Source organism: Eutrigla gurnardus (genome assembly GCF_963514095.1).
Source record: "Eutrigla gurnardus genome assembly, chromosome: 16".
Lineage (NCBI taxonomy): Eukaryota > Metazoa > Chordata > Actinopteri > Perciformes > Triglidae > Eutrigla > Eutrigla gurnardus.
In genome coordinates this window covers 5,080,507-5,092,537 of record NC_139927.1, presented here as the reverse complement: position 1 = coordinate 5,092,537, position 12,031 = coordinate 5,080,507, and the positions used below count along the sequence as shown (strand labels likewise).

The following is a 12,031-nucleotide window of genomic DNA, read 5'->3' as shown; positions in this document are numbered from 1 at the left end:
AAACAACCACATTGCCGATAATGGTTTTGGCAATGTACAAGCCTTTGATTTGAGCATTACAAATTTGAATATAATTTGAATATTAAAACACATATGGAATGAAATTAGAATAGCATTATAGAGGGAAATCCACAGCTCTAATTCTGATACGATTCCAAGTAGAATGGCGATTTAAGGGTGACGTTTCCTCCTCCACAGCCTCGCCGTCCATCAAGCTGCTGGTGGAGGATCCCATCGTGGTTAATCCCAGCCAGACGGTCTCCCTGGTGTGCATCACCACGGGTGGGGAGCCGCCCCCCATCCTCACCTGGGTCACCAGCAACGACAGCCTGCCGCAGAGGAGCCTGCTGAAGGGCGGCACGCTCACGCTGCCGGCCATCACCTCCGACGAGGCGGGGGTCTACAGCTGCGTGGCCAGCAACAACGTGGGCAACCCGGCCAAGAAGTCCACCACCATCGTGGTGCGAGGTGAGGAGATTCAGATGTATTATTTATTCGTAATTATGCAACATTACAATTATGCAACACTACATGAGAACAAATTACATAAATAGTTGTGGAGGAATGACGTTGTCCATCATGTGACTGTTTGAGCACAAATCCATCATAGGAAAGATGCCCTTATGAATGAAAAGCATATGATTACATTGAATGTCTTATTACTGGCACGTTTTTAATGTTTCATTTATTCGTTTTGATGAAGCAATCGGACAACATCAGATCTCAGAAATGAAAACACACGGATTCAAATAGGAGCTAAGGTGAATTTGACCAGAGCAGCAGGTATAGCCATGTCTTCTATCTCTCCTTCCTCACCTGAGTGGCACGAGAGGCAGGAGAGCATCCGATCTGAGCTCCAGTAAATAACTGTTATCAAAGCACCACTTCCTGCTCACTTGTCATGCCGACTGCTCCCTATCAACGCCGATACACAGGAGATGAAGGGTTCTTTTAGCTATCACCAGACGCACGCTACGTACAGTCGTTCCTAAAAAAAAAATAATCATTTGGAGGTTAATACCAAACAGACAGACTTACCACATTTAAAGAAAAGCTGTTTTGATATAAGCCCTGCAGGGATGCGACGTGATGCACGACTTTCATACTCTTAAATTGACTGCTTTTACTAAGCTGGAGGATTACGTGTGTGTGTGTGTGTGTGTGTGTGAGTGTGTGTGTGTGTGTGTGTGTGTGTGTGTGTGTGGCTTTCATCTGTGACATAGCGGAGGATCCTGATTGGCCTGAATGTGAAACCGCAGGTGAATGCAAAGATGCGTTAATTAGCGAACGCCTTCACAAACACAACAGCGTTCATGAAGGGAATTTTAACCTTCAAAAGAACATTTCTCACACACACACACACACACACACACACACACACACACACATACAAACGGAATCACATATGAGAGTTTAGCAGATCGGCTCAGAAAGTTTCTCAGAGTTTCCTCCTTTCATCTTAGAGATTATGCCACAGCTCCATCATCAGGTCGCCGCGGCGCCGCAGCCTGTGTGGAAGCATTTATTTATGAAGCCATATATTTCCCCGGGATGAAAATCAAATCATCAACAAATCATTTCTGATGGCCCACCCCTTCTCTTCCCTGCATTGTGGAAGTGCCCGTAGAGTTGAGGACTTAAGTATTGAGAGGTTTACATCAAAGAGAAGGTGTCAGGTGTCCCGTGGCAGCAAATCATTCACACAGCACAGTCACCCCCGGCAACCGCTGCAGTAAATACCAGCCCGGCGTTGACGTGTCACACATCTGGGATCCGGATCACACATCATCAAAACCCTTAAATATATATGATGTTTGAACACACGCTCGTGGATGCGACACATTTAAGGCCGCAGAGCGCCGACTCGTCAACATTTAAAGAGGGCAGACATGCATCATTCTGCTTCATGTGTAGATTTGAGATGCAAGGATTTATGAGTCATCAACACGGATATCAAATCCTAATTATGTAAGTTTCACTCTTTTAAAACAATCACATGTGAGGATAAACATAAGTATTCCAACTTCATGGGCGACCCTGTGTTAATTGGGTGATTGATAATTGATCAGTAGGCTTGAATATTTAATATAAATAAAAGGCAATCAGATGGGATGGAAGCTGACAATACATTCTGTAACACTAAATAGACAAATAGACTGAAACTAAATGGGGAGATGTTTGAATGACATCATTAATCAACATGTGACAAAGCAAATTAAGGCTCAGTAAGAACAGAAAGACTGTCAAACCGTCACTGGATCAACATGCTTAAACAACATGTCATTTACAGATATTGATTTATCAAAATAAATTATAGAGGAAGACAATCTTAAGTGAGTCTGAAGTCCAGCACAAGTATCGGAGATGCTTTATTAACCCGTAAAAAGCCCAAAAAGGAAAAGAGCAGTTTTAATTCTCATACCGGGACTGACAGATGAACTATGAAAACAATCAGGAACGCCGTCGCGTATCTCGCCGCGGCATCAGGCTCGCTCTCCCGAGTCTGATGAGCTGTCACTGACGCAAATGCAATTTTGCAATCAGCGTGCCGCGGCTGACGAGGGGCGGCGCTGTGTATTAATAGACCACGTTGTGTATGAAGATATATCGTTTGTTTCTTTAATAACTGAACAAAACAAGTAGTGGAATAATGGAGACACACGGCTGTCTTCACGCCAGAGAGAGAAATCTACTTCCTGTTTAGGACCGACGTCACGGCGACAAACGTCGGCTTTTTACTCCTCGGCTGACATGAACAGCCGACGGTTCCCCCCAGGTGAGAATAGTCGTGTTTTTCTAACAATCCACTTTCATTAACCGGTTTGAGATGGTCCTTTAAAAGGAGAAGCTCAGATGGAGCTCCCAGCATGCCAATCAATCATTCATACATGCAATCATATTCTATTGCTATTCGACAGGAACCACTCTGAAATAAGCCACCATGGCTGTCGTCGTGGCAACATTATAATCTACGCGTGGAGGAATTATAGGAGACATGGCATCGTGCTTTGTTCTCCTTCTAATCTCACGTGCTTCTTCTTCTTCGTCATATATGCCGGTATGGAAACGTGCATTTTTTACTTTAATTGAGTTTGACGGAACAAACTTTTTACTGACGTTGGAGTGAGGTGAAAAGGAAACATTGAAAGAGGATAAGCAAGACTCAAGGCTGGAGCATAGACAGACCTTTTGTGTGTGTCGAGTGTGTGTGTTTGTGTTAGTGTGTGTGTGTGTGTGTGTGTGTGTGTGTGCAAGAAAGTCAGGCAACAGAAATGGAGAATGCTGTAAGCCTCTTCTGGATTTTCAGAACATCCAGACTGCAATGAATTAAATAACGCTCCGTTATTTGTTAAGCGTGACCATGAAAAGAAATACCGCCGCACGTGTGTTGATGTTCATGTTCACATACTACACATGCACGTGGGTCGAAGGTCGCCCCGCGGCCTCTTTGTTGCCGGAGCTGGTTCATCCTCGAGAAGCCCTCTCGCTCTGCTGTCGCCAAAGGGGGCTTGTGTGTGTGAAAACACACATCTCTCCCCAGCAGATGGTGGCTTCTCCGGCCATACCGTCCCACCAGCCAGACTGCCTTCCAGGGCCTGGCCGTCTCCACGGCCGGCCCAGCAGGCGGCTGGCATCCCGTCGCCCCCGCCGACAAGCTCCTTTTTATGGATTAAGGGTCCGCATGCAACGTCAATACTCGCCGGCCACTTCAGTCCGTATCGTCCACAAACACGCCCGGTTTGTGATGGATATCTGCTGCGACGACGCACGGGAAACCCTGTTTCTGCTGCTCCGATGTGAGCAGGCAGCTCTCAGATGGAGAGTTAGCGAGGTGAGACTGGACTGGAGACGGCGTTTGTTAAAAACGGGCAGCTGGCCTCACAGTTTTGTTTTGCAGAGTCTTTGCATGTGTTTCGTGTCTTTGTGAGCGAGGATGTAGCCATCAAAGATTTCAAATCAAAGGCAGCCGGGTTGTCGTCGGTTTTTAGTCCTGCAGGTACGAAGCCCACCCACGTTGAACAGCTCTGATTGGAAGCTTGCTGTTATTCATAGAGAAGCAAAAACAAATGCAATATTTAGACTGTTTGGACGGGGGGGGAAACAGTCATGACGTGCCTTGTAAAAAAGGAAGCGGCCGTCAGCATGTGAATCAACATGTGAATGACCCTTATCAAATTTGCTTTGGAATACATTCTGGTCGAAAAGCTGAATACATTTCCATTCATGAATGCCAGATTTTATAGCTGGATGGCCAGAACTGGCACAGGCCGGCCGGTCTCTCGGGCTTCAGCCCCGCGGACCGCCTCTGTGTGTGTGTGTGTGTGTGTGTGACTGTACACACACACACACGTGCCTGTTTTGTTTGTGCATTCAGTGCATGCGAATCCTTTTTGACATAAATTAAAACCCGGAGGTCGGCCTGAAGGTCGAGAGGCAGCACTTAGGGCTCCTTTTCTTCCGACACGTGCGAGCGCCCGTTATATCGTAAAAGGCGCTGATGCAATGCGGGAAAGGCGTCAGCGCTAATTTGTTAATGAAAGGTGTCTGGATGGCGGTTTAGCGAGCGTTTTTTGGGGCGTTTTGAATCACGCTTATGTCCTTTTTTCCCTTTCTTTTTTTTTTTGGTTTAACCTTGACGGGTTGAGAGGAGGCATGAGGAGAGTGGCGGTTAGAGAGGCATCCATCTGTCTCCGAGAGATGAGCTCAGCTCCACGCGGCGATGCTGTCCGTGAGGAACACAGTGTGATGCCGGCTGAGGGACACACAGGAAAACACGGGGGTGACCTGATGGGTAGAAAAGCAGGATAATGATGAGTTTTTTCCTGCTTTGCTCCCAGACAAAAGGCGTGAGGAGCGCAGTGCGACGACGCTGGATAAGTGCTGCCATTGTGTCTTTGTGATTCGGCGCCCACATACGTGGATGTCATAATCAGTATGTGAGCGCCGCATGGACTTTTGAACTGCAAAGTAGCTCCCTTGAGGTTGTATTGTAATCCCGCAGTGTGACATGAGCTCTCTGTAGAAAAAGGCCTCAACCGGGGCTTCTTCCTCTTTGTGTGATTATCTGCACTTTTCATGTTCAGGCCACCCATTATTCCCACAGGCTATTAAAACTATGGAGGATCATACAGGCGGGGGGAAGCACTTCAGTTTGCCGGGTGGAAAAAAAACAGAATTTGTTTGGTAAAAATGGCCATCGGATCACGCACGTAAATCTCTCAGGTAAAATGCGATGCAGGAGACGTGGGATGCTAATGTAAGCACAAGCATCTCTTGATATCGCCGTGAAGAAAGTCGCTGCTGTAAGTGTCTCCACAGTCGATGTTTTACTCGTTGGCATGTCGCCACAGTTAAGGTTCAATGACGGGAAGATCCGATGATCATAAAAGGAAGGCAGCATCCCAAAACCCATCAATAATTCATGTAGAATTTGTTTGTACGTAGGTAGACTTGTGTTCTGTGTGATACTGGTGGTGTTTTTTTTTTAAAAAAGACTTGATTTTCCATACTGGTGTCGAAGAAATGTGTTGGAATTGTTCATGATTTCTTGCTTTCGTTTGTGCCCGATGAAGCCATGAGTCTTAAATATTTAACGTACACTACAAAAAGTACAGATGATCTTCTTCATCAGGCTTCTAATTTATTTCTTCTCGGTCGTGCTTCTCAAATGTTGACGTTTTCTCAGTGTGAACGCTAATGGATCGTTTCAGAAAACTCATATAAGCAACTCTATATATATTTAAAACCAGGGCTAAGGCCCTAATTATCTGCTTCCAATTAGCCCTAATTCATGCAAAAAGTCTCAACGTAGCAGAAGACATAACTTTCTAAATATTTGTATTTAGTGTCACATCAAATATATAACATTTAAATGGACTTGCACCTGTGTGGATTGTCTACTGTACATCTAGTTGCATGTTGTTCTGCTCCGTTGTCATGGAGATGAATCTGAGCTAACCAGATCCGCCTCCGTAACAACGAAGCAAATCCGCTAACGAAGACCATGTGATACGAGTGAAAGCCCAGTAAAAGAAAACGGAATAGCAGCCGAACCTTAGGTGGGGTCATGTTCATGACGAATAGTATCAAAGAGGCGTTCGTGATATTGTGTCCACCCTACGGTGCACGCCGTGTTACCGTTATGTACCTACAGACTCACGAACTCACGGATATGAACGATGGTGAGACGACAGCAGGAGACAGTTTTCCTCCGGAGCAAATGGGAAAGTTCTGTCTCCGAGCCGAGCTCGTTAAAGATTCATCCAACTTTTGCCACGAATCAGAAATGAGTCGGAAGAGTGACATCGCAGTGCCATCGCCCCTCGATTCTCCCGGCTCTGCCCTTCTCACCTCACATCCACCACCCCCCCTCCCCCGTTAAAAGACCTCCACTTTTAGATTCTCTCCCATGCATAAGGGAACAGGCGCCGTCTTAGTCTCTGCAGCTGTTCAGCAAAATTGACTACGACCAGGTGAAGTAACGTCCACTTATCTGTCTTGTACACAAATGTAGGCGATTTACCGAACGCCTGCTCGCTATTCAATATTTATGGTCGGATAAAATTGCAGGAGAGGAGGTTTGGACGGGGGGAACCGTTGTGAAATATGCATGAGAGCACACATGCAGGCCTTTCTGACGTGCAATGCAGAAACAAGGGGGGGTTTAGAGGCTGAGTCACTGTGAGTGTGAGAAAAGTGGAAAACCAGGAAAAACAACCGTGGAGATTTAATCAGACACTCTGACGTAGCAGTGAAAATCTCTGGTTGTGGATTTTAAATAAAAGTAAAAACACATGTGATGCTCGGTGGTGACATATTGTGATCAGTGCGATAATCTTGAGACTCCCCTGGTGTTCCTGTATTATCATAGATATTAAAAAGTGGAGCGTGGGCAGCCAGGTCAGTCTGCTCTTCCCTCGCGTCGCTAGATGGAGAATATGATAATTGACTAGAAGTCCACACATGTAATAATAACTTTATTTGTAAAAACAATGTTTACAGGCTGCTTTACACACTGTCCCTTGTTTGTTGGAGGAAGTCTCTTGAGGAAAAACAATGTTTTTTTTACTCAAGAGACTTCCTGGTTTAGTTGAGATTCAAATAAACAAAACGTATAAATAAAAGGTAAGAAATGAGGTAAACGAAACAGTGAAACACGCTAATTATAACCAGATCTAAACTTTAGAACAACTAAGCAGTTAATATCAATAGACATGGGTCTATATGAAAATGTCATGCCACGATGATTCTGGACAAAATAATTGCGATTCACGATATTATCCCGATATATAATAATAATCAAAATATGCTTAAAGCTCTTAAAATGACGGTTAAACATACTGTAATGACTTCAGTATTTGTTGTGCGTCACAATAAAAACAATCAAATCATCTTAAAGGATTTTCTGCATAAATAAAGGATGAATAAATAAATAATACATCATCGTACATTTTTGCAACCTGTATTTTTAAAATGAGGCACGATTATCCCCATAATTCACCGATCATCTTATTGTCCTCATACAGCACCATAATAGAGAAAGCACGGTCACTTTTATTCTGCTTTATCCTTCAATCTGTGAAATATATAAAATCAATGAATCAGCCGGTGCAGATATGTAAATGTATAAAACCAGTCTCTATGTCTAGTGCCAGTTAAAGTCGTCAAGCTGCAGATGTGAGGCAATTATGTTTAATAGACGAGACGGAATAAACGCAGAAATGATCTCCTCTGGACTTGATTACCAGAAACACAAATGTCAGAAGCAAGATCTTTTCTATCGGAGCTTCCAGCCCCGTTGACTGTTCATCAAGCTTCACAATACGAAGGTCCGTGCATTAATCAATGTTCTTTCCATTTGAATAGTTAAACAGTTGAATAACGCAGTTATTCAAATAAGTAAGCAATGAGCGGCTCACGGCCGACTTCTCCGAGGTTAATTTGCAGCCGCTGACCTTATTAGGGAGAATAAATCTCGATACTCTGGATGCGGGGCGGAAAAACAACAACCTTGAAACACACAACTTTTTTTGTGAATGCGATGCATGAGTCGATGAGTGGATAATGAGATTATTGAAATTAGTATCCCAGCCATCAAATCAGTCGTCATTGAGTTGGAGGGGGTGTCATCTATAAACATCCTGAAGTGTACGCACACTTTGATTTGGACAAATATATGATTATCTTGCAATATGTATCGCCGTATTGCGATATCATCGTTATCGTGGGCAAAATATCGCGATATTATCGGATCGTGAGTTACTCTGTGATTCTCACCGCTCATTAGGATTATATAGAAATGTAATTCCGAACGCACGGGTGGATTTTGAATTCAATTCAGGTGAATAAAACAGAGCCAGGAACCAAAACGTTCTTTTCTTTCTGGTAAAAAAGTAAAGAACAAGTCTCTAGCTCCATAATCAATTTTTTTAAGGATTTTTCATGGATTTTAGAGACATTTTATAGGGTGTGTGTCTTCCCTAATTTTTTTATTTTTTTTATTTTTACTTTTATGAGACATATAGGGGGAAATAAAAGAAGAGTACTTCAATTTGCCATGTGTTGTTGTACTTTAGCGGGTAAATTATACCCAACGTCAGTGATGGTGTTACTAACTGTGACGTTAGTGTTCTAGGGTTAAGGGAGGCCAACCAACCAAACATATATATATATATATATATATACACTCACATACCTGCTGCACTTCGCTGAGCGATGTAGAGGATCTCTGCGTTCAGACAGCATTCTTCTCCAGACTGCAGCCGTTCCTTTGTGTGCTGGGTTTCCATTCCCCGCGTGGCTCGTCAGTCGTCCCCACACAAGTAAATAACGAGAAGCAGCCGAAGACAACGACCTAAGTTCGTCCGTCTGTCAGGCATTTTTATTTTTCACGAGCAGGAGATTAAATCTCGGCCTTGTAAGGAGAGCCAGAGCCGGCTCGGTGATTGTTAAGTCGCGTCGAGCGCCTCGGTAAAGTCGAGAGAACACTTAAGGCGAAGGGAATGTAAACAGAGGGGGGGGGGGGCTTAATCCGAATGTTTATCCGCTGTCACCCGTAACAACGGCGTGTGAAATACGGCGGCTGTAAACTGTGCCGAGGCCTCTCATAGTCACAGCTCTATCAGCGGAGGGGAACCTGTTTCTCTGCAGAGCTCCTCACCGACTCATTAACGCTGTGCATGTTGGCTGGAAGGCACGGAGTCTCATGTTAGTGGATGTAGACTCTGATGCTGAGCCCAGATGGGAACTTGAGCGTGGGCTGCAGGTAATACCATGTATTATCTCCCATCCATAATCCATAAAGGTCACAGACATAACGCTGCTTACCATATTATGCTAATTGCCACAGTTTCCACACCCGCTGCTATTGAATTACACACAACAATGATTGATGGAGTATTTCTTTGGATCTATGTGGGACGCAGGAATGAAATGCACACGCACCGGTGGCATTTGGTTGTTGACATGATTTGTAGCGTTTCTTCCCGACGTGTCAGAAACCGGATTCTCGCTGATTTCTCGCTGGTGTCAGGGAACGGCGTGCGTCACTCGCCTCTCCACCTCCACGCCGCCGCCGCCGCGGCTCGGGAGGCACCGCCGGGTTTTTTGCACATTCAATTTCCTGTGTTTAAATCTGACACACGGGTTTTGTTTTCACTTTTCCCTTTTACCAAACCGAATATGATTATGTCACTCGGGAATTGCTAGATGAAAAGATTTCCATGGTGATTTCCATACAGCATTTTTTTTCTTTAAGTGTGTGTGTGTGTGTGTGTGTGTGTGTGTGTGTGTGTGTGTGTGTGTGTATTGTTTTGTAGTTTTGCAGAGGAGATGAATCGAACAGTAGGCGCTGGGTTTGGAACCAATACAGCATGCATTTTAATGAAATCATCTTCCTTTTTTTTCTGTTCAGAGAAGCTTTGCTTTGAAAATGGAGTTTGAAATCCAAATTGGATTAGAAATGGTGGATATTTTCTTAGGTATCTCTCCAACTGCACAGCGTGTGTGTGTTTGTGTTTGTCAGAGTGTGTGTGTGTGTGTGTGTGTGTGAAGGCTGAAGGATTCGTCAGTGCGTCGCTATCAATATGAATGTTGATTCAAAGCTCCAGTCTTCAAAAAAAACACACGATTCTGCTTCACCTGTTAAATCGTCCGTTTAACTCTTTCTGCCGCATCGGAGGTTGAACCTGCAGTTGTTGTTTTGGGAGTAACAGTTGTTGTATCATCTCTACCTCTACACTACTGAGGTGACACATCTCAATCAGAGACGTAGAGATACCAACACTCAGGTGGATCAGGTCAGGTGATATGACATCACCGTTATTTCAAGAAATACAGATTCAGTTTATCTACGTATTTGAATATTTGATTTGATAAAGTTAGGAAAGCCTGATCCCAGTCTCTTCTACCCAGGATCCAGTAATTAAACACTATCGGTATCAGACTGAAACAGTTTGATCATCCTGAATCTAAATCAGCAAGAAATCCGTTTTGCTTGCTTGAATCAGACGGCAGTGACATAATCTCATAAGTCTTTTTATGCATTTGCCTAATGTGTCAAGTGCTGAGCAGTTATGAGGAAACACAGTCAGCTTTCCAGCAGATTCACTGGAGATGCAGAACAACCATCTACAAGCAATCTCTTTAACAACAAATCCATAGTCCTGTCTTTGGGATTACATCTGAGAAACCGCGTCGATATGACAAGCAGAGCCGCGACCTGCTGGAAAGCCTTGAAGACGGGACGAGTGTGACTAATATTTTATATTATATAACTCGTTGTAATCGATGGGTTTGTCTCTTCACAGCGCTGAAAAAGGGCCGGTTCTGGATCACTCCGGACCCCTACCACAACGACGACAACATCCAGATCGGCCGCGAGGTCAAGATATCCTGTCAGGTAAAGTCACACACACACACACACACTCACGCATGCACCACGGCGAGCGCGTCATCTAAACGCTGCCGTGCCGATGGTCGTAGGTGGAGGCGACGCCGCCCGAGGAGCTGACGTTCAGCTGGCTGAAGAACGGCCGCGCCCTGCGGAGCTCCGAGCGTATGGTGATCACGCAGACGGACCCCGACATCTCCCCCGGGACCACCAACCTGGACATCATCGACCTCAAGTTCACCGACTTCGGCACCTACACCTGCGTGGCGGCGCTGAAGGGAGGCGGCATCCCCGAGATCAGCATCGACGTCAACATCTCGTCCACAACTGGTGAGTCTCACACCCCTTTGTGTCAGGGACTCATCCACCGCCCCCCCACCCCCCCGACACATCCGACTCACTAACATCTGACGCTTTAGAAGATCATGAGGAATTAAAACATATGGAGAATGTTTGTTAGACCGTGGAAACTCAATCTAAGTCTTATTTCTGTCGTTGTTGCTTTCAGTCCTGTCAGATTTTACATATTTCCCTCTAATCGTCTTCAGGTTATGTCAACCATTTCTTTGGAAGTAAAAATGTAGGATAACATCGCCGTGTGAAACTCAATGTTTTGACGATTAAGTGCAGAAGGTCAAACTTCAAAACGTAGAGGTTTTAAAATAACTTGGATGCTAGATAAGTGAATTATAATTGAGCATAATTCAATTTGGAAAAATGTCTGGGTCAAGTCAAATCAAGAGATTTGTTCCTGAAACAATTTTACATGTTAGAAAACAAATGATAAAATTGTGAAAATACTGTGACATGTAGAAATTAATTGTGTAGTTATTATTTTATATTTTACCAGCATTTCAGAGTTTACATGGACAACGATTATTTAATATAGCGATTTTGCACACTGAGTCTGTTTTCTATTCCGAAATGAATGCACGTTAAATATCGCGACCTCACGCCGGGGTTCGGTTTCGCACACCGACTTCAAAACTTTTCTCCTTCAAAAGACCTTCCAGGTTCGATTTTCTGAGTTTTTCACCTCCGTCAAAAGGCGTTGCCAGAGTTGTTTGACCCCTCAGAGCCACCGTAGATCTACAAACATCCAGACTATCATTAGACGAGCTCCTCCGCCCCCGTCGCTCA

At 44.4% G+C, this 12,031-nt stretch overlaps 2 protein-coding genes across 5 annotated transcripts in view; both read left to right on the top strand.

Annotated features, from left to right (window-relative positions):
* Positions 1-12,031, top strand: part of slc25a47a (solute carrier family 25 member 47a) — a 486,107-nt gene that overhangs the window by 286,951 nt on the left and 187,125 nt on the right. The gene's annotated exons all lie outside the window — the stretch shown is intronic.
* The window catches only part of LOC311026719 (MAM domain-containing glycosylphosphatidylinositol anchor protein 2), a 145,691-nt gene that overhangs the window by 78,140 nt on the left and 55,520 nt on the right, over positions 1-12,031 (top strand). For all 4 annotated transcript variants that reach the window (XM_084030413.1, XM_084030412.1, XM_084030414.1 and 1 more), the window contains exons 6-8: positions 199-468; positions 10,809-10,900; positions 10,984-11,221. In XM_084030413.1, coding sequence (XP_083886539.1) covers positions 199-468; positions 10,809-10,900; positions 10,984-11,221 — 600 coding nt within the window. The remainder of the gene's footprint in view (positions 1-198; positions 469-10,808; positions 10,901-10,983; positions 11,222-12,031) is intronic.